The following is a 25,579-nucleotide window of genomic DNA, read 5'->3' as shown; positions in this document are numbered from 1 at the left end:
TAGGATTATTATCACCCCTCGTTTAACTCTATACAATTTAGACCAAAAATTGCGGCACCTCTCAAATAATGCTAATTCATGATACAATAGATTGTAGATTTGAGCACTACTTCATAGTACACAGTACACAGATCGTGAAAAATGGATAAATGCAAAATATGACAGAAAATGTATGAGCCGAATAAGAAATGTCATCTAATGTTTACACTGTGCTTGCAATACATTTGACATTTATCTCATACATTTTTAGACCCGTACGAAGTACTGGGGTCTTATGCGTTTACGCATACGTCCGTAACACGTCGAATTGGACTCCCTGAGTAAGGGGAAACCTATTGTGGTTGTCTAGAGATGCCAAATCAGTTTTAAAAAAATGACCGTCTGTCCGTCTGCACGATAACTTGAGTAAAACGCATCCGATTTTGAAAATTCTTTTTTTTTCCCGTTTGGTAATGTCAAAAGACAGGCTAAGTTCGAAGATGAGTGATTTTGGATCGACCCTTCCCGAGCTGTGGCCCAATAAGTGCTTTACCGTTTTTCGAAGATATCTCCGGACATTCAAACGTTACACTTGTAACTGATACGTCAAATATAAGGTATATACAATACCGATCGACAAAAAAAAAAAGTTTATGGAAATCGGATGACCGACTCCTTGGGTTAGACCCCTTGGTGTGAAACAGGCACAGGGCGGCAAGCAGTTTTTGCTTGTAGGTCGGCCACATTTCAACATATTTCGTCTGTTTTAGCTTTATTAGATAGGTATTGACCGTACCAATCAGGGAAAAAAAGTTTTTGAAATTATGTTCTCCAGAGCGTGAGCTAGGTCTCTTGGAGTGAGCTCTTATCTGGCTACTCGGCCGTACAGTGAACATGGAGTATTTTGTCAATATCTAGAGTAAATTTTGACCGAATTTCATGAATTTTTTTTGTTTGAAAGGTATTAACGAATGTAAAGCGTCGGTAAAATTTTCGGTCTCCTAACAAAATGGCTGCCGGTGGCCATATTGGATTTTAATAAAAGTGATATATATTGGGAAAAATGGTACTTAGAGTGTTTCTGTTAACATGGAAATAATTTGTTATGTGTGTGGGGTGTTTCAGGCATTTCATATATGGACATCTATATATATCTATATTCACCTATATTGAGCTATATACAGGCATATATAGAGCTATATAATAGCATATTAATCTGTGAAATGTTTGTTTATAGGAAAATATAGGTAAATATAGCGGTATATAGCTGTTTAAATAGGAATTTATGAAAGTTGACTTCGTACGGGGCTGTCTATATTGCCTCCGGCAATTTATTTGTATATGCTAGCAAGGCAAAGAAAGATAATGTAAGTGATTTTAAAGGGCGAATAGCTTTTCAGTAGAGAATGAAGTAAAAGAAATGAAGAGTTTCACAGTAAAGGCTTTTGATACGAATAGGTGTTTCGTACGGGTCGGCGTTAGCTATGTTTTGTCATATTTTGCAGCAGCGGTCGGTTTTTCATGTTTTTTTCACGAACTTTGTACTTATAATAGGATTTATAATTGCGGTAGAAATCAAATGTAAGTATCTGTTGCGCCTCCGTTTTGTACTTGACAGTTGACATTTCAAACTTATTACTTATTAGAAGCAGAACGGAGTGAAAACGGATGACTGTGAGGCCACCTTAACTACCCCAGTATAATATACTGAGTATATCCATTCACACTTCTCTTCACTGCTGAAAAATTATTGCATTTCTCGAGCTACAACATTGCCATGTATCTGCAGTGTTGTTTACAGTCTTGACACACAGATGGCGTGACCGGCGTTCAATTATCACCCGTTGCTAACTTCACACCTGTTAAAAATAATATCTGAGAGGCTTGAAGGTTTCAGAAACGCCAATTAATTTTCGGATTTTAAAAAGTGTTTGTTCAAATCAAATATTATCGAAGAAACCAGTGCCGGGCATATATTCCGTTGTCAACATTACACGTTGGCAAAGACCATTGATTGTTCTTAGATTGCATGACAGCGAGACAATGAAATTGCAGAAAAATTGTTGTTAATTCGGAGCACACACTTAACCTTAGCTTCAGTTTTTGTGGTTAATCAGTTCACTCTTATTGTGGAAAAAGAAAAAGATTTTTGAGTTGTCTTTCAAACTGTGTAATCCAATTTGGAAAGTGTAGCCATGGAACGATCGGCGAATTCGCGTTTTTCCACCAGAAGTTCACCGCGAAGTGCTCATAAATTCGAAGAATCAGATAGTGAAAAAATGGATGTTTGTGATGGAAGCTCAAGCTTCAATGGCAACACAACGTCGTCGGACATTAACAAAACAATACCGAATGATTCGGTAATTTTAGTGCATAGTGACGATGAAGACTTTGCTGGATTTGGTGATTGTAAGAATGGTAAAATTTGATTTTATTTTGTGACCCGCGTAAAATACCCGTCTGTGTCTGTGTCTTGTACACCATAACCTCACTTTTTCTAATTTTTTTTTACATAGAACAACAGTCATTCAAGCCGCCAAAAATTAAAGAAGAACCAACGTCCGACACAGAAGCTGCAGACCTTGGTGGATTCAACGTTAAATTGGAAGTGAAAACCGAAGTGATCGACGAACCACATCAAAACAATTCAAGACAGGCAATTCCACTTACGCCCGCCGCTCAGCAGAAACGAGTGCCGTGCGACATAAACGATGACAGATTCAAGATTCCATTTAAGTTCGGCTGGAAACGGGAACTGGTCTATCGATCGCAAATGGCAGACACTCGTACCAAATCGGACAAAGCCGAAGTCTATTACATCACACCGGAAGGAAAGAAATTACGTACAAAGAGTGAAATTCAATCGTGTTTAACAGACGGATTGGATTTGAATATGTTTACATTCGCTAAAGATCCGTTGGGCGTCGGTCAGGACTGTGAAATTGTGCGCAGCGCTAAATCGTACACACAACAGACTCAACGAAAGGTGCCCGTGCAAAATTTCTTAGATTTGGGAGAAGCAGATCCTAGTCTGGGATTCGGAAAACGAGTTCCGAAACCGAAAATGCCCAAAGGTGCCAGTCCACCGCCCAGCAACCGGGTAAAATATTGAAACATTTTGGTTGTCCCGTTCATCTTGATTAATTAATTTCGTTTGTCGTATCCAGAATGCCGCTCCAGCTGGATCAAATGCACGAAAGGCCAGTGAACCGCCAGCCGATGTCGACAGTAAAAACGTGAAGACACCGAAATCGTCGTCAAAATTGAAGTGAGTAATGTGCTAGATCTGTTGTTACATTTCGTGGGCAAATTGGAGAGTCTAAGTCGTGTGTGTCTGTTAAACGACCGAAACATTCGATCCTGGAAAATGGGTTCGATATTGAGCTGATTCGTTGGCTCTGCACGAAGATGTTATGTCCTCGTTCGGTTTGAGTTAGTTGCTCGATTCGAGGAACCGACACTTTAATTGAAACTGTTTCATCAAAATCCTTTTGGTATGCAATACATGCTGCAGAGGGTATTTGCACCTTAAAACTGAATGTGTTATGTGTTGTGTGTCTGTTGTGTCATCAATTTACAAATTTTATGAGTCCGAGTGGGACAATACAATGCGCAGAATTACAAGAATCGATTGACTTTCGAGAAGTCTTAATTCACTGCATCGACCATTGCATCTTCTAGTGAATTTTTCCCATTCAATTGCATAAAGCTGGGAACAGGTCACCGCGCTAAAAGAATGAGTTACCTGAAAGGTCAGGTTCAGGTCAGGTTTTATAAAAATACCTGACCCGACCTGAACCTGATTTTTTTTTCGAAAATTTCAGGTCAAGTTACAGTCTTACCTGAATCGATAAAATCACGTTCAGGTAAAAACGGGTTCAGGTATTTTCAGATGAGATTCAGGTTTTGCGTAACAATTTGCCCATCGAATTGTTTCACTCGTTCCATTGACATTTTTGTTGGACGTCCAAATCGACCAGCCGCAAAAATGCCAATTACTTAAAACTAACATTTCCAATTCGAAATTTTCCCCTCATCCCGCACCTTGTGTCTTCCTCCCTTCCACCCATTCGTTCCAAAACAAAAAAATATTGTCCATAATTCACATCTCATCCGGTTCATGAATGGTGGTTGTTGTTCTTCTGGTGGTTTCAGAGGTGAACCTTGCAGCATCCAATGTGTTTTGGCAATGGGTACAATCCCAACGCTGCAATGCAAGAAATGTTTATGCTTATTCCATCCGGAATGCATCGGACTACACAACTATTCGTTGACGATCAATCAGTACATTTGTGAGGTGAGTGAAAACCGTAGATATTGTTCTCTCGCCATTTTGTTCACCGTTTTTATTTTTGTCTCTTCCTGTCGCGACGCACAGAATTGCATCTACGAATCGAAACCCGAAACCACATCAACTATCGATTCAACCCGCTATTCCGACAAAATCCATTCGGACTCAATCGCCCAGCCACTGAAACGGCCACTGCCATCATCCCAACCGAACGCGAATTCCATGGACAAAATGATGAAAAAACCGTCGGCCAATCTGCATTCCGAATCGGCGATGAATCGATCGATTGACAGTAAAGAGAATAAGAGTGTCATCGACGGTCTGACCACTTGGGTACCACCAACGGCTAATTTGATATCGAATCGATCCCAGCTGGACATCAGCGTAACGCCGCCACAATCGATAGCCATAATAGCTGGCCGGAAGTACATAATGGTGCCGAAGACGAATTTGATGAGTGTGTCGCCGAATGGCAATGTTAAAATTGGTGATAACAATGGGATTCCATTGGACTATGTGGCTGATGGAGAGAGGTGAGCCGATCTTCTTTGGATTTGTTTGGTTTTGTTTTCTTTTTCGTTTATTTTCACAATTTTTTTTTTAAATAATTTAATTCATTTTGTTAACGTGGCGACGAGACTTCAGTTGACTTTATTTGTCTACTTCAATTAACGATTCATTCACAAAAATTAGCAACGAATTGCCTGGTCATTACGAGACTATTTGTCGAAGGTTCTCTACTTCAACGGATTCTTAACGAGTAGAGGATTGGAAGGTTAAGAATTCGGATTGATTTTATTCAAGGTCAGGAGGCTCGTTCGACAACGAACAGACACATGGCCTATTTTTTGTGAATCGTAAAAAAAAACTCCGCGAAATTCGGAAAAGTTCACTGTTCCGATGATGTCGACGAATTCACTTCCGATCATTTTAATATAAAAACGATTTGTATGAAAGAATACCGTCGCCTACCCCACGCATCCATCAGATAAAAAAAAATAAGTTTAGCGTACGTGTTCTGCATCCGCAAACATTAAACAATAATTTTTGTTTGATTTCAGATGTTGCGCCTAATTGACTATTCAACATACGACTTTTCATGCTCATTCCAAATCATATATCCAACCGCATCCTCCATTATAATAATACCACATCCGATATTCCCATCCTCAATAATCCCTCCTTGTACCACACACCAATTGGAAAATTATTTTTTTTTGTTTTGATTGTTTTTGTCAAATGATTTGTTTAATTTTTGTTTCGTTTACTTCAAACCAGCGCAACCACACTTGAAACAACGTCTTACCATAATTCTCTTTAATCTCGTTATCAGATCCAATCAAAATTCGTCGAATGCAGCCCTAACAACCGGTGAAGATGGTTCACCGCCTGCGAAAAAACGTATGCTATCCCGAAGCTCGTCCAAGGCCCAGACGCCGGTCAGTTCGCCAACACATTCACCCGGTGCACAATCGTCGGGCGGAGTCAATTTTGGTAGCGATGCCAGCAAAATCAAACGGAATAATATCAATTCGGTTGAACCGTTGTCACATACACTTCTTGCATCTAATTTTATGAGCAACGCCGCCATTGGCTATAAAGTTTTACTGGACACCTTTCAGTATCTCAAAGTTCAGGTAGATTTCGTTTTCCCATTTTATTTTACGTTCAAGAGGAGACACACATGAATCTAACCGTCCAAATTGGCTTTCTGATTGCAGGAACTGTTACGCGCATCGTGTGTTTGCCGCTTATGGAATCAAGCAGCATCGAACAGTAAGCTCTGGAGAACGGTACGCATGAAAAACTCCCAGGTGAACGACTGGTCTGGATTAGCGAACACACTGCAACGGAATCAGACAAAACATTTGGACCTTCGGAAAATGCTGATCGCTAGTGACACCGAACAGACGTGGCAGCAATTTGCCAGTAATATCGGCAAAGTGGCTAACCTGGAAACCATTGATCTGTGTCGATGTTCGGCCACCGTTGTTGTTGGTCTGTTCGAATCGAATCCCAGTTTGCGTGTTCTGAACGCCGTCGCAATCAAAACCGACAGTTTGGATCTGGACAATTTGAGCCGATTGAGTGAATTGAGGGAATTGCGTTTAAGGTCGCTGAACACAATGACACTAAGTAATGTTAAATCACTGGAAGGTCTCGCACAACTAACTCATTTATCGTTAACGTCCGCAACCCTATCAGAGACTGACAGCTTAAACGCTATCGGTAAATTGGTGAATTTAGAGTCGTTAGAATTGGGTGAATGTCCAAAGCTAAGCGGATCGTTTGCCGAATCGTTGAAATGTTTGCGGAAATTGGAGAAACTGAGATTGGAAAAGGGAACGGATCACTGTTGTACCTTCGATATACTCGACGCACTGGCAACATTACCGAAACTGACCCAACTGGAACTTGTAAACTTCGACATCAAACCACACTTTGACGATCACTTAAGCAAATGCCGTACAATCAAACGGCTGTTAATTATTCCCACATACATCTCACAGTCGGCCACCACCAACAATGTAATATTGAGTGGCATTTTGTGTTTGAAAGAGCATCTGGAACAGTTGACATGGGTGGTAACATTGGAATTGTTACGCGTCACCGAACTGTACGTGGATCAGTGTGACGTATCGCCAAGAGATCGACGACAGGCTGAAGATAAAATTCCCGTACTGAAACCCGTTCCCGGTTTGTCCGAGGAAGATCAGCAAAATGAATCGAATTCCGATGTTCCGCAAGTGGAGATTTTGTCGTTGAGCAAAGTGGAGAATATTCTGTCGCAACATTTACCGACACTTCGGTATTCCATATTGAAGGTGCCGTATTCGGCTACGTGGCGGCAAACTATGTCGGAAATGTAGTGGTTGGAGGACATTTGAAAGAGGTGGAACGAGAATGTTGTTGTATAATTTGTTTAGATTTTTCATTCGGATGGGATGAGTGCACGACCCAATTGTTTTTTTTTGGCTTTGTTAATGAAAAAGACATAAAAAGCAACAAACTGAAATGCAAAAGAGAATTCCGTGTGTCACCAATGTGACTATAAGCTACTGTTCTGTTCGGGTGAATCCAGTTGTTGTTTCGTTCATTTATACGGTTCATCGCGTGGCTTGAACGGGGAACAAATTTTTTTTTTATGAACTCGGAATCAGATGTTAATTGGGAACACGCATCGCACTGTAAATGTAAAACTTTTTTTATGAATTTAAATTAAAATTTACATTATTTTGTCAACGTAGAGCCAGTTCACAATTACATCGTAAATTAATTGAAAAAATAATAAACTTGTAATTCCAACGAAAACATTTCTATTGCTCCCTATCATGCCATTCCGTTGATTTAGATTATAGACTTGTACACCCTAGGCTCACCGACTTTTCGGTCCTTCATCGGTTCGCGGATGGCGATTGGTCAAATATTTTGGTGAAAAACATTTGTTCTGCGAATTTTCTTTTAGGTAGCTAGAAAGGGTATTGAAGGCAGCCCTAGTGTATATCTCAGCCAACACACATCAGAAAATCGAAATTAGTGTCGAAATGAAAGTAGTAGCCCCAAAGGAAGAATTTGAAAAATAATATTGTGTGTGAAAGAAGACTGCCATGCCTGACACCGCCAATTTTCATTTCTTCTCATTTGGCAATATTTCTTGGAGATTTTTCTTGGCGATCCGTCAGTTTTGTCGATTTGTTTAATCACCAGAAAAAATCGCAAGAGTGTAAAGAAACGAGATCGCACGAAAAGCCCTAACATTACATTGTGCAGACGGAGAAAGTCCCTTTAATCGATCGAAATGACCTTACGTTACGATTTGTAGAAAGATTAAGTTGCTAGGATCGCACGACACGCCTTCCCATTACATTTCGTGGGAGGAGAAAGTACTTTAAAATCGCACGAAACGTTTTTTTTTTGTAGAAAGAGAAAGTCCGTAGTATCGAACGAAATGCCCACACGTTAAGTTTTGTGAAAGAATAAAATTTCTAGGATCGCACGAAACGCCTTTGCCAAAGCACCTAGCAGGGTAATGGAGGTTTTACCACGTCAAATAGAGTAGATTTTTGATATCAATAATACCATTCGCAGCCTTAATGGTAATTTTGTAATGACATTAGGAAAAAAGGGCAGGTGCTTTGCCCTTACTTTTAGTAAGAGAAAAGTCCAGTGGTGACGCAAATATATTGAGGGATTCTTTTGAATTTCGACTGACCGTAATCGGCGCTATTTATTCCAGGACTTTTTGGTGCCTAGGCCTCAAAACCAGTCTCAGACATTTTCGATCTTCCATACCGGAGGACCTCAGCTTTACATTGATACCCATTTTTAGTAGTTTGGCACGTGACTACGTAACAGCTGAAAACTACGTTTCACTCCGTTAAACTACTAAATATGCATATCGCTGTAAAGCTGAGGTCCTCCACATTCATAATAAGTAAAAATTTAATCAAATTATTGCATTAGTGAGGTCACAGCACTCATCAAAGTTCACCGAGGTTACTTCGATTTTGATAAATTTCCGGAAGTCATATTTTCTGCCGTTTATCATCAAATTTTTTAAAGGTAATATTTGCCCCAGTAGTACTCGAACTCAGCTTACCAACGAACCCATACACGCCCATGTCCTCGCCACCTTACGGAAATGAAATCCGGACTACGAAACCTAATTTTTCGACTTTCGGCCACTTACAACCAGCCAGGCATGTAAGATCAAAAATATCTGAGACTGGTTTTGGGGCCTAGGCACCAAGGCCTAACTTTGCATATATGAAATAGTCCTGAAATATATAGCGCCGATTTCGGTCAGTCAAAATTCAAAAGAATCCTCATTAACATTGTGAAAAAACGTCAATAAAAATCGCCAAAATGAGAAGAATTTCCAAGAAAAATTGTGCGGCTTTTTTTATTTGCCTTGGCGATTCTTCTCATTCTGGCGATTCTGTCGAAATGCTCCTGGTCTATTAATTCCAAAGCTTCAAAACTTATGTCATCGATATGGAAAGCGGATCAACAAAATATGTACGGATAACCGGATGATTGGAAACAAAGAGGTAAGCTAGCAAAACAGGAGCATAACTAAAAATATTGACTTTCTTCATGCCGGAAGAGTTAAATTTTGATCACATAAAAGGAAGTTGTCTCAAATTACCTGTTGACGGTAACCATTCGATATTTTTTAAGTTTATGGACACTCCATGTAGACGCGATTCCGTTTCTCAAAAGAAATATTTATTAAAATATCTTCAGTAATCCGAGAAAAGGGTCTCACACCATTTCGTTCCATCGACCATTACAACTAGCTAGCCTTTACTCTACCGACAACGACAGATTACCACTTGAGGCCACATAAAAAGCTTTTTCAGAAAAGACAACGAAACTTTCTCATTGAGTTGAAAAAGTTCCTTTACTCATTGCACCACCGGACAATTGGTCCTTTCTCGCTTGGAAATTTGTTATTTATTATAGACAATAGTACATTGAATGACAAGGGGCGAAAGTAAAAAAATTCAACCGTGTGCGAGAGTTGATGCCCGCGCCGAAGGCAAGGGCCTCAATCGCACAGGTTGAATTTTTTTACTTTTGCCCCGAGTCGTTCATACTATTTTTTTTGATACCAACATCGAAAGTTGATACGTATCGCAAACAGCAGAACAAAATATTGAAATATGAAGGCATTTAGCCAGAAAATGCGGGGGTCCAGGGGGCGGCAGCCCCCTGGTATAAAAAAAATTTAATTATTTAGCCATCACAACAACAACACACACAAAAATTAACAAATAACTAACAAATCATTCAGCAACAAAAAGTATCAACTTCGTATGTTAATTTCAATAAGCGCACTGGCGCACGCTTTATTTCAATTTTGATCGCAGTACACTTGTTGACAAGAGTCGACTATTACATTATGTAGTCGACTTTCGCATTATGTATATTGACTTTCGCTTTATGTATTCTTTCTTTCTCCCCGCTCAAACACATAACTTGCATTTTTTTACTTTCGCCCCGGATTTCGAGGGCGAAAGTATCAACTTTCGATGTTGGTATCAAAAAAATGTGTAAATGCAGCCCTTAACTTCGGCTCGACCTGAAACCCTTACGTAATTTACGTTTGTGCTCAAGATCATTAAATCTACAACTTCTTATTGTTTTCGTTTAAGGGCATTACCTATCTAGTGCTTCGCCTAATCAAATTAAAATTTTAAATTTGTTGCGCTTAAAATAGGACCCTCTGCTTCCATCTCTATGTCAAAGATTCATTAAAATTAGCATATGCGCCATCTACCGAAATATTACTGTAACCGCATTACGATGACATTTACACAACTGAAACTCATTTCAAGAGGTTCAAGTGCAACGGTTTGTTCAGTCTCTTCTATTTTGTGAATTTTCTTTATTTTTTTGTGAAACGTCCGACTTATATTTTGTCATTTTACCCTCTTGAATCATTCAAAATGTTGGAATTCAGAGGATTGATTGCCAGTGCAGCTAAAAACGAAAATGCTGGTAAGCGAAAACACGCCTTTAAATTGTCTTATGTTCTCGATGACCTTTCGATTGTTCCCATTGTTCGGTAGGCTTTGTCACGCCGCAGAACAAAAACGCTTTGTCCCGTAAAACGCTATTCACCGACAAACCCAAAATGGCACTGGACGATGTGAAAAAGAATTCCATGAACGTAATTACTCCGATGAGGAATGGAACGGTCGAGAAAACGAAACAACAACAGGCGCTATTTCTACCGTCGACAACAAAAGTCAAATCGTCAATTCAGTTCAACGAGACAATAGATTCGACACCCGTGCCAAACAGCAACGCTATCGATTGTTTGAAGAACGTGGACGAAGTGGGAATATGGAACCGGAAGCAGTTGTTGAGCGATCATCAGTTCGATTTGCTGTTCATGAGTCCGCCGAGAATGAGTCCTCCTTCAATTTCACCACCATCATCACCGCCACCATCACCGTCACCAATGCCGTTACCAGAACATTGTTGGAATTTTTTCAGTTTCGATCCGGTCTGGGACTGTCAACGTAAGACCACAGATGAAGAGTTAGATCTTCCACCTCTAAACAATTCTTTCTTATCTGACGAAAACTTTGACGGTACCCACTAAAGCATTATGTATGCGCGGGTGAATCGGAAAACTGTGGTTTTCTATTTCTTATGTTTTCGACTGATACTTATTGTAAGCTAAATTCCTGCTTTTCTTTAATATAAACTAATTTCAATAGAGTTACAATTAGCCTGTGTTTTGCCTGGACGGTCGTCAAACGGAGATTTTGTTGCACATGATTGGTACTCTTGATGGCTTTCAATATTTCTAGTTTCTGACGTCACGGAAATTCAGAGGTTAGATAGTCGGTTTCACATAGTCGATCATTGACTTTCAGACCCTGTGGATCAGATCTGCAAGGTTCCTGGGTTCCTCCTTCTCTGATGATTGGAAGGAGACATTTCGAAAATTACACTTTTGAAGGTGTCTATTATGGGTGAGTTACTACTTGAGTGCATGGCAGTGGCAGACAATAATTTTAGAAGTCTAATGAATGGAGAAGGAAACTCATGAAACGGAATCTGCTTTAACAAAAGAGCAGCAACGTAGTAATTTATAAAGAGTGGATTCATGCATCAGTTTCCACATTAGAGAAGAGACAAGTAGCCTGATTAAATCTCTCATTTTTCTCTTCGATACAATAGTAGTTGATGGTAGCCATTGGTCGAATCGTTTCACGGTTTTATTCCAAAAAATTACTATGAAAACGATGTATGCGCCCGTCATAATCATATTTTGGACATGGGAGATCCATTAAGTGAAATGATAATGTGATAATAATTCGAACTGATGTCAATCTTACCGGTCGGTTGCCTTCGGTAATAATGTTCATTCAACTAACAGTTATAGTAGGGTGATATTGACTGTTATCGCCAACGACGAACGGTCGGCTCTGGTTATGTTGTTCCTTTTTATTAGAAAAATGTTTCAGTACAATGAAGTAGAAGATTTTGCATCTAAGGATTCGCAAACATTTCAAACAAGAAAAAACAGATTCAACTACTACAAGCATGATTAACTTGCCGTTTGTGTTTACTGGACTATTTATTAACACAAAAAAAGTTCGGTTTAATCATAAATTAGTGACTGTTTCCGACAAAGAGATTTTATGTGTAAAACAGAGTTAGTTCAAAATTTACGTTAAAGGTGATCAGAGATGAAATTTTTGGCAACAACATTCGTTATGTTTCTTCTTCTGGAATTTTCTAACATTGTGGTAATTACGGACGCTTTGAATTCTGCTCGTTAATTTCCTTAGTTGATCTTCGAGTTGACGAACTTTCCTAGTATAACTGTTCCGGAATAATGTGACCTTTTTCCTCTCACTCTTTCTCTTTTAAATCCAATCTAATGCATATACAAGACAAGGATGAAACGGTGGAATTATTCCATCGTATTGTCTTATGTGTGCATTGGATTGGATTAAAAGAGAAGTAGGTGACATTATTCCAGATTAGTTGAAGGTCCAAAATTTTATTTTTAGAGTTCTACTCTAGCTCATACTTGGAAGGACAACACCCAGTTAATTGCGATCAGAATCATTTTTGGGCGTGCCGCTGATGTTACCACTGTTGATGAGGAACGGTCGGTAAATGTTGTGGAAGCTTGCAAAACCAAAGTATCGACTTAACGTCCGGAGGAAGTGTCGAGAAAGTCATACTTGAAATGTTTAATTTGTGTTCTATTCACCATTCCTGTGTAGATATACTAGATATGTCTTGCAGACAATAAAATTAATTTCTAATTTGAAAACAAGAAATTTGAGTGGCTCTCAGGGCAGGACTGACTGATGGCACACTGTGCATTTTAGTCTATGGCAGCAAAATCTTACAATTGATAAAAGTTTCTTTTGTGCAAAATGAGCACCAGCTGAATATCACCAGCTTGTGTACAAACAAAAACACTTTGTATTGTATACAATTCAAAGACAACCTACACACAGTGCATTTCTACGTTAACGTCATCTACGCGCACATAACACGTATGAATGAAGTAAACACATTGTCAAGAATGTGTTTTGATTGTTTATCATACAATAAGTGTGTGTTAGCAGATCCAGCTGAATATCAGCTGGAGCTCATTCTGCATATGAAAAATATTTACAGGCTGTACTCTAAAAACGCAAAATTATGTGAGATAGGCGCCAATACAGCAATTTCATTAGATAAAACCAAGAAGCATTACGCTTGTACGATTTCACTATACGCCCAGTTCGGCACTAGTGGTTCTGATCATGTATAGCAGTTTCACTTCGATACAGTTGTGATCACCTGCGACTGAGGTCTAAAAGTGTGTACGTACCACATAATGTTTAATGCAGTCTTATCGATTCTTATCTTCATTATCTCAGGCGCAGGCCCCTTATCAAATCTTAGTTTTTGACGAATGGACTCATACTACTGATATTGTGTCACCGCGGTTAGCCACTTTAGAACACATTCGATGAAAATCTTAACTTATTTAAGCCTTCCATACTCCTTATATTTGTTTGCTAGACATTTTGGTAAAGTTTTGGATAGATACGAACTTACGACTTACGAACACATCAGTCGGGATTAATTTTTTTTTTTTCGATTTATTTCCGTAGTTTGAGTTGAATGTTTACACCTTTTTCGGAAATTAGGAACGGCGCTTTCTTAAGTTTAAGCGGAATCTGCGTCTGGTCATTTGGTTCAAACTTAAAGTTTAACAGCAAATAGAAAATGACTGCTTTTGCTTCCATAAGTGCGAATCGAGATCCTACGGAAAAGAAATGTTTTTAAATTTTGAACTTCGGAACTGACCACTGCTTAAATTACCTATGCAGTTACGAGGGCCTATCCCGATGCTTAATACGGATACGCGGCATAATAAAAGCAAATTCAGAAATATTAGCCCAGGCGGAGCAATTGAACTAAAAATCAACAAACTGTTCGCGTACGACGTCTCAACCTTTGAACATTTGCCAAATGCCGTATGCAGTGGATGTTTGCTAAAACTGTACCGGGGGAAAGCTACAGTACCTGTAAATCTCACCCACTTAAATGGAAGTATGATAACTAGATCAAGCCGAACCAGTGATGCTTCAGAAGTTCAACAATGAAATTGATCAAAAATATATTGAAAAAATTGTCAGTCAAGGGACCTGACCCGTCCAAAAGGTGGGACCTAGTTCACTTTATTTAAAACTTTACAAAACGCGACATAACGCATGAATATGAACTGAATCATTTCGGTTACTTAAAGGTAATTAAATTCTCAAACTTCCACATAACTCTCTGCAATTTTCTCTAAAAAGAGAAGTATTATCAACAGTATCACTATCGGATCTATTGCTTTATTTGATCGAAGTATTTTGAAGATATTGATTTCAAATCTTTTACTTCATTTTCTCCAACATGATTTTGTTTTATAAGTAAAATATCGCATTATTCAGAGCTCGTAGTTGATTCCTGAAGTCATTATTTATATTATGGTAACGTTACATTTTATCTGTTTATGCAACTCAGCATCATAATGTTCGAAAATTGCGAACTTTAGATGCCTCTGTTGCATAAAACGTTGTATGAATCTCGGTGCAAAGTACTTTATTAGGCTCACGATGTGTAATTATGACACGATGCCGCAGGCCGGTAATAAAGTACTTTGCACTCGATGTCATAAATAACTATTGTCATCAACATAACCTAGTTGAACAACCGATCGAACCAGTCTTAAATTATTTTAAAAAACGTAAAACACTTTAAGATTGTATACTCTTCATAACATAACATACAGTCGCTATGAATGAGAACTATTTGCTACGCGATACTCTCATCGACCAGTATGGTGCACCACAAGCAATGTCTCAAACTTGTGACGATTTCTTCAATCGAATCGGAGAATTGAGCCGGGAGTCTCCAATTGTTTCACCAGAACGTTCAACGAACAATGTACTTATACTTCAACCAGGGACTATTTTTGTGCAAATATTTTCCCAAGTTTTCCTACATTTTTCGAATTTATCTTAATTTTACCGAAAATATTTGTTAGCAAAGTTAAAGAAAATTTCAAAAAAATTTGGGAAAAGATTTTCACAAAAATTCGCCCGACTTCTACGGCAGACAGTTATTACCGATTGTAATTCGATTACTTACAGGGCATATCTCAGTTGCAAGACAACTAGAGATGTGCGGGCCGACCTATTTTCAAAACCCGACCCAGCCCGGCCCAGACTAATTTTTAATGCCCGAGCCCGACCCGACCCGAGAATTTTGTAGCAAAGCCCGGCCCGGCCCGACTCGGCCCGTATTTTTTTTAATGAGCTAAAAAACCTAAAATTGGCGCGCCTAACAAAAGGAAATCGTTCGGTTACCTATCGTTATAATAGACAGTTTGCGCAAATGACGTATGACTTATAAGTCAGCTTATAAATCCGAATTTATAAGTTATAAGCGAGTCAGTTATAAGGTATACGTCAGGTGGCTATAAGTCATAAGTTATAAGTCAACCACCTATAAGGTAAAAGTTATACGTTCATAAGTTTATAGGTCAAGAAAGGGTATAAAAGTCCAAAGTTATAGAGATGGGAAGATAGTGGATCATAAAGAGTAATTAAACTTTAGGAACCAGCTGACACTGACGTCCATAATCCCAAAAATATAGAAGTCAACCCAAAAAATCATGTAAAATCCATCAAAATCTTGAAGTTCTTGGACTGAGAAGAGTTAGGAATAGGTAACGAAGAAAAATAATTTGCTCAGTGTAATTCTTCTGACTTTAGGGATAACCTTGCCGACCAAACTTCCGAAGCTTTGAGAGCTCTTCATCCTGAAGAGCTGTAACTGCCAACAGAGTCAGGACCATCATTTTCGATGGTATGTCTCAGATTTTTTACGTAAGCTCTTGTCAGCCCAAGAACTTCAACATTTTGATGGATTCTACATGATTTTGTTTCACTTTTAATAAAAATCGGATTTACAGATAATACAATTCATTCAAATTTTTGGATGGCGGAATTGTACCTAAAATTGAAGCAACATTCCCGCGTTGAATTGCGATTCCTAACCGTTGGAAAAGGTAGCTTGTTGCACGTTTTTCCTTTGTAACTTCTGTAATTTTGCTGCCGATTTCCCTCAATAATTTAAGACCAAGTTTTCCGATAACACCTGTGGTTTCTGATGCCACTGGCACGAAGATGAATTGCTCTCTTAAATGATTTTGTGAGTTGACTTCTTTATTTTTGGGATTGTTGACGTCGTTGTAGGCTGGTTCCTAAAGTTTAATTGCTCTATATGATCCACTGTCTTCTTATCTCTATAAGTTTCGACTTCATACTTTTGACCTATAACCGTCTGAACTTATAACTTTCACTTTATAGATGGTTTACTTATAAGACCAAGACTTATAACTTATAGCTGACTTATTCTGATTCTGATTTATAAGTTTACTTATAAGTTATACGTAATTTGTGCAAACTCTCTAATAATTTAGTTTCACAAATCTATAGAACACTTGAAAGTAAGCTTACGCTCGGACTGTATTGCAATTTTTCTTTAAATTTTTGTTTAAGTTTTCACATTTTTTTGAAAGTCGAAGAAAGTCGGGCCAGCCCGAACCTTTGTTTTTGAAACCCGAGCCCGCCCGAGCCCGACCAATTTTTGAAACCCGGACCCAAGCCCGGTCGGGCCGGGCTGGGCCGGGTCGGGTAGGTGAATTTCGGGCGGCCCGCACATCTCTAAAGACAACCGCAAACGTTCGTCGACAGCCATATACGAAGTTGAGCCACCAAAGAGGAAACCAAGGTATAAAGTGATGTTCCCTGGACATGTTTTCGTTAGTTTATGAATCAAATTAATTTTGAACTTTTTCGATACACCCAGCGATGACTTTGGCGTTATTGTGGATTGTATAGCTGACCATGATAATCAATTGCCACAATCTCTTGCAGCTGACACACTGCCAGCAGTGCAAGATGAACAAGAGATGATTTTAGAAAATGATGAGGACGATGACCAGAATATGCTGCCTGTTGTCATTGATAATTTTGTAAAATATTTTATCATTATTTTTTGCTTCAAATCCTTTCACTAACGAAACGTGTTTTTCGCAGATTTCTCTACCGAAAAGACCCAATGACATTGTAATTTCGGACATAAGAATTATCTCGCCAGATTTACCGAGCGATGGAATATGTGCCACTCTAGCAGGGCATGATGAACAAGAGGTCATTTCAGCAAATTGTGATGAAGATGGCCAGAATATACCAGGTGATTCCGAAGATCAGGTGAGATATTTTGATTTTTCACAAACAAATTTTCCACAAACAATTGTATTATAACTAGGTGGATCCACATGCACATTATTTGTCAGATTGGAAGTTTCAACCAACGGTGACTATTCGATATTGACAAGGCTCATGAGTTAAATCAAGGGGTGGAAATGAGCTATGACGACACAGACGAAGCACAAAACGAGTTAATTTATAAAGAGCGAGCTGGTACAAATGTATCGAAAGTAGCCCTGGCTGAACGTCCAATGCCCAAACAGAAAAAGTTCGAACAATTTCAAACGTTGTGCAAAAGTTTCAAATTACCACCTCCTTTGCCGTTGGACGAATTTGAAGCAATAGACTGGGATTATGTGTTTAAGTGCGATTCATCGAAACTGGCACCAAATTATCGCTTCAAAACACCGGAAGAAATGAAAATTATTCCCCGACGATATCCTAGATTTCCATTTTGTCATCCGGGTTGTGTGAGAGAGGGAAATATGCAAGCTGGACATTGGTAGTATGCTGACTCCATAGTTCAGCAAGTAAAATTTGTTGGACTGGCTGAAAATTTTTACACTGTTCGTTGGATTGGTTACCAAGATGAGTAAGTTATTGTCAGCAATCCGTTAAATTTGAAGTGGCAGTTCGAATCGTTTATTTTAATGTCTACAGATATAATACTTTGGAGCCAGAATACAGTCTGAAAGATACTGCAATTTTGATTTTATTTCAAATGCCCAATATTAAGTCAGCGTCTCAAGCTAGTGGACCGCTAATTTTACGCCGATCGGAGCGTAAAGTGAAAGATATCGTCACGAGTTACATGACAAAAACGGTTTCACTCAATGAGTCTTTCGCTCGAGCAATGGCTATTTTAGACGATTATTTGCGCGTGGAAGAAGGTGCTGGACGATATTTACCAAATATTGGATTTTATTCGTGAGTAATTCAAGAAACGCCAGATTCGTCAATAACTATAAAAAGAAATCTAGAAACTGCAAACTAACTTTAGTCAATTTTTTTCAAATTTTAGATGTGACGACGTTAGAACTGCTGTGAAACATCAAGAGAATTTTGTTAAGAACATCTTTCAGCCTCTAATCAATCAGTTGAATTCACAACAGCATCACGTTTATGAAAAATACATCGGAAGCTTTTACGGTAACTTAACCGAAAAACGGTTATTGGAATCAGTGAAAGGTTTAGCCACCAACGAACCAAACACTGTCCGAAAATTGATTTATAAAGGACTGAGCGCATCGTCATCTGTCGAAAAGTTTGCTTCATTTTTTGTTGATACCACGCGGAATATTAATCAAAGAGCAACTGACAACAACTTGGAGATGCATATGTGTGTATACACAGTGCGATCACAGTTCGATGGTAAGGTCAAGGATTCCATTTACTTTGATCCTACTGCTCCATGCCACGAACGCGAGGTTCCAGATTTTCTTTTAAAACTTAGACAACCGACTCTGAGAAGTGCAACTGTGAATGTGGAAAGGACGGCCAGGCTAACGACTGCTTCTACCAGTGCCTTAAGTATATTATTGGTCTTAATACTGGAGAAGTTGCATTCGAACCCAATTTGAATTCCAAATATTTTGTCATCAAAAAAAATGTTTAATGTTCGTTGTTTTCGAGGATGGACCTACAAATTGGGCATTCGCGGCTTTCCCAACGACCGGAAATCGTATCAGGGACCTATTGTTGGAAGATAGTCTGATCATTTTGACACGTTCACGTATGAATGGCACTCTAAACGTGATTGATCGAAGAAACAAATCAAGTCGACGTAAAATTTTGCATTTACTACGAACCGAGCCAGGATTACGAGGAATCTATAAAAGTGTGGCGTTTTTCGAATGGTAAAAATATGAAGAACCATCCGACTTTCCAGTGACGACGATCATAAATGATTCATTGCAGTCCATCACGATGTCGAAAAGAAGCGAGCAAAAGACAATTATTCACAATCAAAAGCGAATCATCTCCCATCGTCCTCCAACATACAACACGGTCATAAAAACGATATACACGACGATTAAACGAAATGGCTCGGCAACCAATCGTCAAATAACGCGAAACGCGAACGCAAAATTAAATTTGCTAAATTTCCCAAAATTGCTAAAAAATTTCCAAAAATTTGCTAAAATTTCACAAAATTTTCCCAAATTTGCTAAAAAGAAATTTAGCAAATTTCGGGAAATTTTAGCAAATTTGGGAAATTTGGGAAATTTAATTTTCCAAAAATAGGCTGTGGTTGTTGTGGTTTGTAAATCGTTCTATACAAACGTTATAAGCGTCGAAGGCTAACGAGAACCTGTTGCTTAGGGATTATTATAGCCTCGTGGGGGTTCGGGTACTACTAGTTCATAAAATAAAAATCTAGACTGTCATTTGTTAAACGAAATTTTGTGTGGAATCATTTACAAGCCACAACAAATCCTAAATCAGAAAACATGGATATATTCGAATGTAATCGAGTGTATAAATTCTATGTTACTTTGAATAGAAAGATTTAGGTACTACGTTTTAGAATGGTGCTAATCTGCCCTTGTCATGAAGATGTACTTTTTATGAATAATTAGCCTGTTACAGACGGCAAGCATATGACCAGATCGGTTGATTTCAAATCTAGTTGCTCAATTGTTTTAACATGCATTTTACTATATAGAGGACCACATTACCCAGAATATGTCATTATTTTTGTCCCTAGCGATATCAATTAATTTATAAGTGGACACAAGCATTTGCGTTACTTTCATTTTTTAGATTTTGTTTTTACTGATTCGAAAATACATGATATTAACTTATGAACTTTAACATTATGAACTAATAACAGCCCCAATAGTCATCAAACTGAGATTGATTGTCTCATTACACTTTTTTTTATTTATAGTTCGATTCACTCCATTACGTTCAATAAAATCAACATTGAATCAATTCAGAAACCACTACCACTACCAGTGGACATATCTCGTAATATAAATTGCGAAAAACAATCGTCGATCTTCAATGCGAGAAACAACATGTATGTCAGCCCTGGAATGAATCCGTGCTTGAACAATTTGTGTCATTTATGTGATATAACTGGTGGACAGAGACATCCAGTACTTGATCAAATGAGTTTATTTTACAACAACTCGCTGACGTGCACCGACAATGGTATTTACATCATGATAAATACAGAGCGAAATTTCGTGGAGGTTGGATCGACCATACGAACGTATACACTGAGAATGAACAATAAGTTCCTAGCACACCCACAGTACCTAAACACAAAGCGAAGTGATTGGTTGATATTCGGTTTGGGGTCATCAGGAACCGAAGACGAAGATCGTTACATCGAAGATGCATTAATTTTGCTGTCGACAACGGCTGACAATTTTAATTACATAAATTCAGAGTTGAATATATTTGATTTTAGACGGCCAGTAATTCTGAAATTTATCAATAAGACAAATTTGTCATTTTTGTATTCAACAAATTTATTCTATAACTTTTTGTTCAATCCATTCTTGAAAAAATAAAAAACAAATCTTTTTGCTTCGCAGCTGAACTTGATAAATATCCTAGAACATCAACCCCATTGTCCTCTCTTCAAAGCAAAACAAAATTCTATAATCAATGTCATCAATGGCACAGCCGGGTTTTTTAACGTTATGGTTTAGCAACGGACTAGAGAAACATTTATGAAAGCCCGAAACAAAAATGAAAATGAAAATGAAAATTCTTTTAACAGAGCCTCTTGATTGCTCTTCCCTTTCCCCTAAGCATTCACGTTAAGTGTAAATTAATAGCGGTCGATTACGATATTACTCTGGAATTAGTATATGATCCAGGTAAAATTAAGTTTTGTACCTTTGGCATATTATATGTCGGAGACGGCCCTCGAAACTGTGTTAAAATAATGATTAGGAGGCCTGAAATACAGTTTTTAAATTAGAATTTAATATTTCCGAAGTTACAGTTTCGTTGCTGGTTGGCTAGGGCTCGGAACGGATTTTTTTTCGGATTGATCCGAAAAAGATTTTATAAGAATCCGATCCGATTTCTTTTCATCCAAACTGGATCCGAACCGAATTGATCCGATCCGAAATCCATCCGAAAATAATGAAACAATCTCTGTCAGTAGAATAATACGAATAGAAAAACGAACGGAATGTATGCACCAGTATTAATGGTATGTTTGTTCTCGTCGCTAAATCTTTCCGGATCGAAAACGTCAGGATTTTTCCAATACCTTTCGTCATGATGCAGACCGTAAATTGGAATGAATAGGAACTTTCCTTTCTCGATTTTGAAGTCAACCAGCCCATCGTCATAGTTATAGTCTTTGACGCAAAGACGATCTGTCATTGCTGCAGGTGGCCAGTATCTCCATGCATCTCCATGCATCCATATACTTCATCTTTTGCAACACATCATACGTTAACCGTTCTCTGTCCAGACTCTTTTAACCACTTTGTTTCCGATTGTTGACTCTTGTACGGTAGCAAAGCCTTCAGCATTGGTTTCTTCGACGGTGTTCGAGTCGTTGGACTTTCCCCGTTTAACGTTCATCAAAATATTGATCATGTCTGGTCGGAAGAGTCCTTTTTTCGTCCTTGTCTCTATGTTTCCCAAAACCATCGAACGGAAAAAATTCATTACTTTGGAATCGGTGAAATTAATGTCTAATAGCTTTGCAACCCTCGGCAACACTTGCATTAACAAGAATTTCAAACCAGCCAACGGTCCAAATTCCATAAACTTTTTCCCAGCTAAGTAAAAGTCATTGTTCGGATCTTCAAATGAATTGACTTTGTAAAACCGAATGCCGCTGTTGAGATTACGTCATTAGTGTACTTAGAAAACAATTCCTTCATTTCACAGTCAACGTTGCCACCACCGTTCGATGACGCTTTCTTCTTGAGTGTGGCCGACATTTCATTGGCACATTCAGCGACCAATTCAAACATTTGCCTCATTTTACTTCCTGTAAACGCAGGCGACAGCGTGGCTCTCATGTCTCGCCATTTGGACCCTTTCAACATAATTAAACTGTTCCCAAACATAGCATCGACTGTTTCATCAACGAAAGACCGATGGTCCTCGAAATGTTCGAAGTCCTTAACTGCCAATTGTTTCAGTAATTCTGGATCTCGTAGACAATAAGTCGGTTTACGCATGTCGAACATTCCAATTATTCTACATTTAAAACAATGAGAAATTCATTTGTGCGTCTTACAAACCAAATCAATGCCAAAAACTCACTTTTGTCGCGGAAACATTCTGTACATAGTGTTTGCAAACTCATAGGGCGTCTGCAGACGAAGAAGAAAAGGGCCCATGTTCCCCAAAAAGAACGTTGGCTTCATGTGGGCGATCCCTCGCTTTTGAAAGTAATCATTGTTCAGCGTTACGAATTTGTAAATTGCGTATAAAACCAACGCGATGGCACTCCAAAAGAAAACCCATTTTAAAGAATTGAGTTAAATTTTCCACTCACAACAGAATGTAATTTATATATGTGGTCTACGACGGTCGCGACCACACTATAGTCGATTTTATTTATAGTTGTTATGGTAAAAAAATCGGAGATTATTAGATAAATGAAATTTCATTTTTACTTATTGTTGTGTGTAAAGAACCATACACAGCATACCAGAAAGGCTAATGCTTAGTTTCCTCTTACCAAAAAAAGTACTCCGTGTGAGAGACAAAATTGAATTTTTTCAATTTTTCTTTGTTTATTTGACAGTTTGCTCTCTCACGGCGCTCTAACGGCTCTCTCACGGCGTACTTTTTTTAAGTGGAATGGGCACTTAAGACTGGTGATAAAAAGTTGTAAAGTCTATTTTTACTTTTTAAGTTTTTACTCTTATCCCGAGCTATGTAAATGATTTGAAGGCTTCAAAGGACGTGCACGAAATATGAAAAGTATCTTTTCCAATTCTTTTTTTTATTAAAATAGTTGACCTGCACGTTACTGAACAGAAGCGCGCACAGAGGTACATTGTACTCAATGGTGAGGTAAAGTTACCTCAAGTTTTTGAATAATAGTACATTACTTACCAATGGGGCAAAAGATGGTACTTCTTGTGTGAAGTTTACCGATCGAGGCGTAGATGAAAACGTGAGTTAAAGTTAACTTTACTTCACGGATCCAAAACTTTACCTCAAGTTTTCAAATACAATACCTTACTTGGCAATGGGGCAAATGATGGAAATGGTACTTCTTGTGTGTTTACCGGTAAATTTCACACAAGAAGTATCATTTCCATTATTTGCCCCATTGGTAAGTAATGCACTATTTCGATACATGTATTTAGCATTTGGAATATTTAATGTTACATGCCAACTCGACCGTAAATATTTCATTGCAGCTCATATCACGTAATCTTTTATCTTCAAGTAGATTATACACATACAAAGCAAATAAAGTGGTCGACCTTAAAAGGCAACAAGCAACAAAGAGTGTTTTTAATTTGAAAAAGTCGATATCATTGCGAAATATGCTTATCATCATCGCAAATTTTGGGTATTAGAAGACATGTTTTCTTTGCCATTTATGGAGTTTTTAGGCGTTTCTTGAGTCAGACGTCCTGAGAGAAATGGCTGAAATGTAGAATAGTACGTTTCGCATCTGCGGGAAACTTTGCTTACTCCCGAGGGGGAGTAATTTTTCCGTAGGTTCTTACGTTATGTTATGTTTGCTGTGTATGATAGCTACTTCGGTAACAAACACATAATGTCACCATTCTAACTGTGATTGTAAATACGTTACCATCACAGGTACCTGTGATCGTTACAGGTGTGTACCTGGGATGGTAACGACTTACACCATGTGTTTTACTTGAATGTTGTTATAACAGGCATTACCAACTGTTGTTACTACAATTGTAATGACAGTGAGTGTCATGATTTCAACTGCATAACACATTCAAACTCGTACTATTCCATGCTAGCGTCCAGTAAACAGTGACGTAAATTGTACTTTATCGCGCGCTTGCAAATAAACAAATCTGGACTTGAACTTGAACGGCACATGCGGTGCTTACAAAATAATGACTCAGTGGTTTTAAAAAATTTGTAGAGTCAAAATACAAAATTTAGAACCACGTGCGTACTGTGCTTTACATGATTAGACAATCTAAACTCATTTGAGAGCAGCACCGCACCATTTACATTGCTAAGACAAATTATATAAAATTACTCTTTTAGGTCGCAACACGTATAATTCTGTTTTCAGTTTAAATATTTCAAGTGATTCATATGGTTACATATGAATATCGTGATAGGTATAGCGTAGATTTTAGACCATTATGTTACTTTATGAATTTATGAATGAGAAAAATGAAAATGAATGAAATTTAAGTATCAGTACGCTGATGACGACTAATTTGTGAATGAATGTGGGTTTTTGTAAGGTAATTTTAGAAAAGGCAAGGTTGTCGAGTTGTTAAAATTTTGAATGGACATTTGTTAAGATGTTGATCTGGAAGTTGGTCAAATTCTGTATTTGCATCCTTTCTTCTGAATGTGAAATTCAACTGACCTGACCTGAAATTTTATAATCAGTCCGATCACACTTCATGTATATCTGGACAAATCTGGTACCAGGTGAGGCACCTCACTTTTCACAGATTGCTATCTAAATCTAAATCTAAATCTAAATGCAATTATATCTAGAGAGGAAATTTCTTAATTAAGAGGGCAAATTGAACTATCAAAAGCGAAATAGGGTCAGCGTATACATGTATTTGTGTAAAAGTATACGAAATGTGTATCTTATACAAACTGATGTTGGGACCACATTTCGTCGTACAAGATGTTTCTCTATTTATAATTACTCTAAGGTAATGAGACAAATGAGATAAATGAGATAATGAGATAAAATATAAAAGCAGGGAATCAAATTGGCTCTGGGTAAATCACAAGATGCATTTTCATCGTCTATTTGTGTTTTGTCATCATTTGAATGGACATGGAACGTCGGATACATTTGTATATATGTACACATAAAAACCATGACAGA

At 38.1% G+C, this 25,579-nt stretch overlaps 2 protein-coding genes, 1 long non-coding RNA gene and 1 pseudogene across 4 annotated transcripts; 3 read left to right on the top strand and 1 right to left on the bottom strand.

Moving 5' to 3' along the window:
• The first annotated feature begins 1,825 nt into the window (after positions 1-1,825).
• On the top strand, positions 1,826-7,584 carry LOC119068876. 2 transcript variants are annotated; one of them, XM_037172718.1, is made up of 7 exons: positions 1,836-2,397; positions 2,496-3,079; positions 3,147-3,247; positions 4,135-4,276; positions 4,358-4,803; positions 5,604-5,907; positions 5,992-7,584. In XM_037172718.1, the coding sequence occupies exons 1-7, from the start codon at positions 2,175-2,177 to the stop codon at positions 7,138-7,140; spliced, it is 2,949 nt and encodes a 982-aa protein (XP_037028613.1). In that variant the 5' UTR covers positions 1,836-2,174; the 3' UTR covers positions 7,141-7,584. The 2 variants fall into 2 exon arrangements, with proteins under 2 accessions (XP_037028622.1, XP_037028613.1); XM_037172727.1 differs by lacking the exons at positions 4,135-4,276; positions 4,358-4,803 and having other exon boundaries at positions 1,826-2,397.
• A 2,992-nt stretch (positions 7,585-10,576) lies between these two features.
• Positions 10,577-11,510, top strand: LOC119069372. Its single transcript, XM_037173437.1, has 2 exons — positions 10,577-10,774; positions 10,846-11,510. The coding sequence occupies exons 1-2, from the start codon at positions 10,723-10,725 to the stop codon at positions 11,382-11,384; spliced, it is 591 nt and encodes a 196-aa protein (XP_037029332.1). The 5' UTR covers positions 10,577-10,722; the 3' UTR covers positions 11,385-11,510.
• Positions 11,511-13,879: 2,369 nt separating this feature from the next.
• Positions 13,880-23,085, bottom strand: LOC119081342 (annotated as a pseudogene).
• On the top strand, positions 18,049-18,996 carry LOC119069477. Its single transcript, XR_005086339.1, has 3 exons — positions 18,049-18,160; positions 18,229-18,495; positions 18,590-18,996. It is a non-coding gene; the product is annotated as an uncharacterized LOC119069477 (long non-coding RNA).
• Positions 23,086-25,579: the final 2,494 nt, after the last annotated feature.

Source organism: Bradysia coprophila, chromosome II (assembly GCF_014529535.1).
Source record: "Bradysia coprophila strain Holo2 chromosome II, BU_Bcop_v1, whole genome shotgun sequence".
In the NCBI taxonomy this organism is placed as follows: Eukaryota; Metazoa; Arthropoda; class Insecta; order Diptera; family Sciaridae; genus Bradysia; species Bradysia coprophila.
Note: the sequence above shows the minus strand (reverse complement) of the source record. Positions and strands in the feature narration are given on the sequence as shown.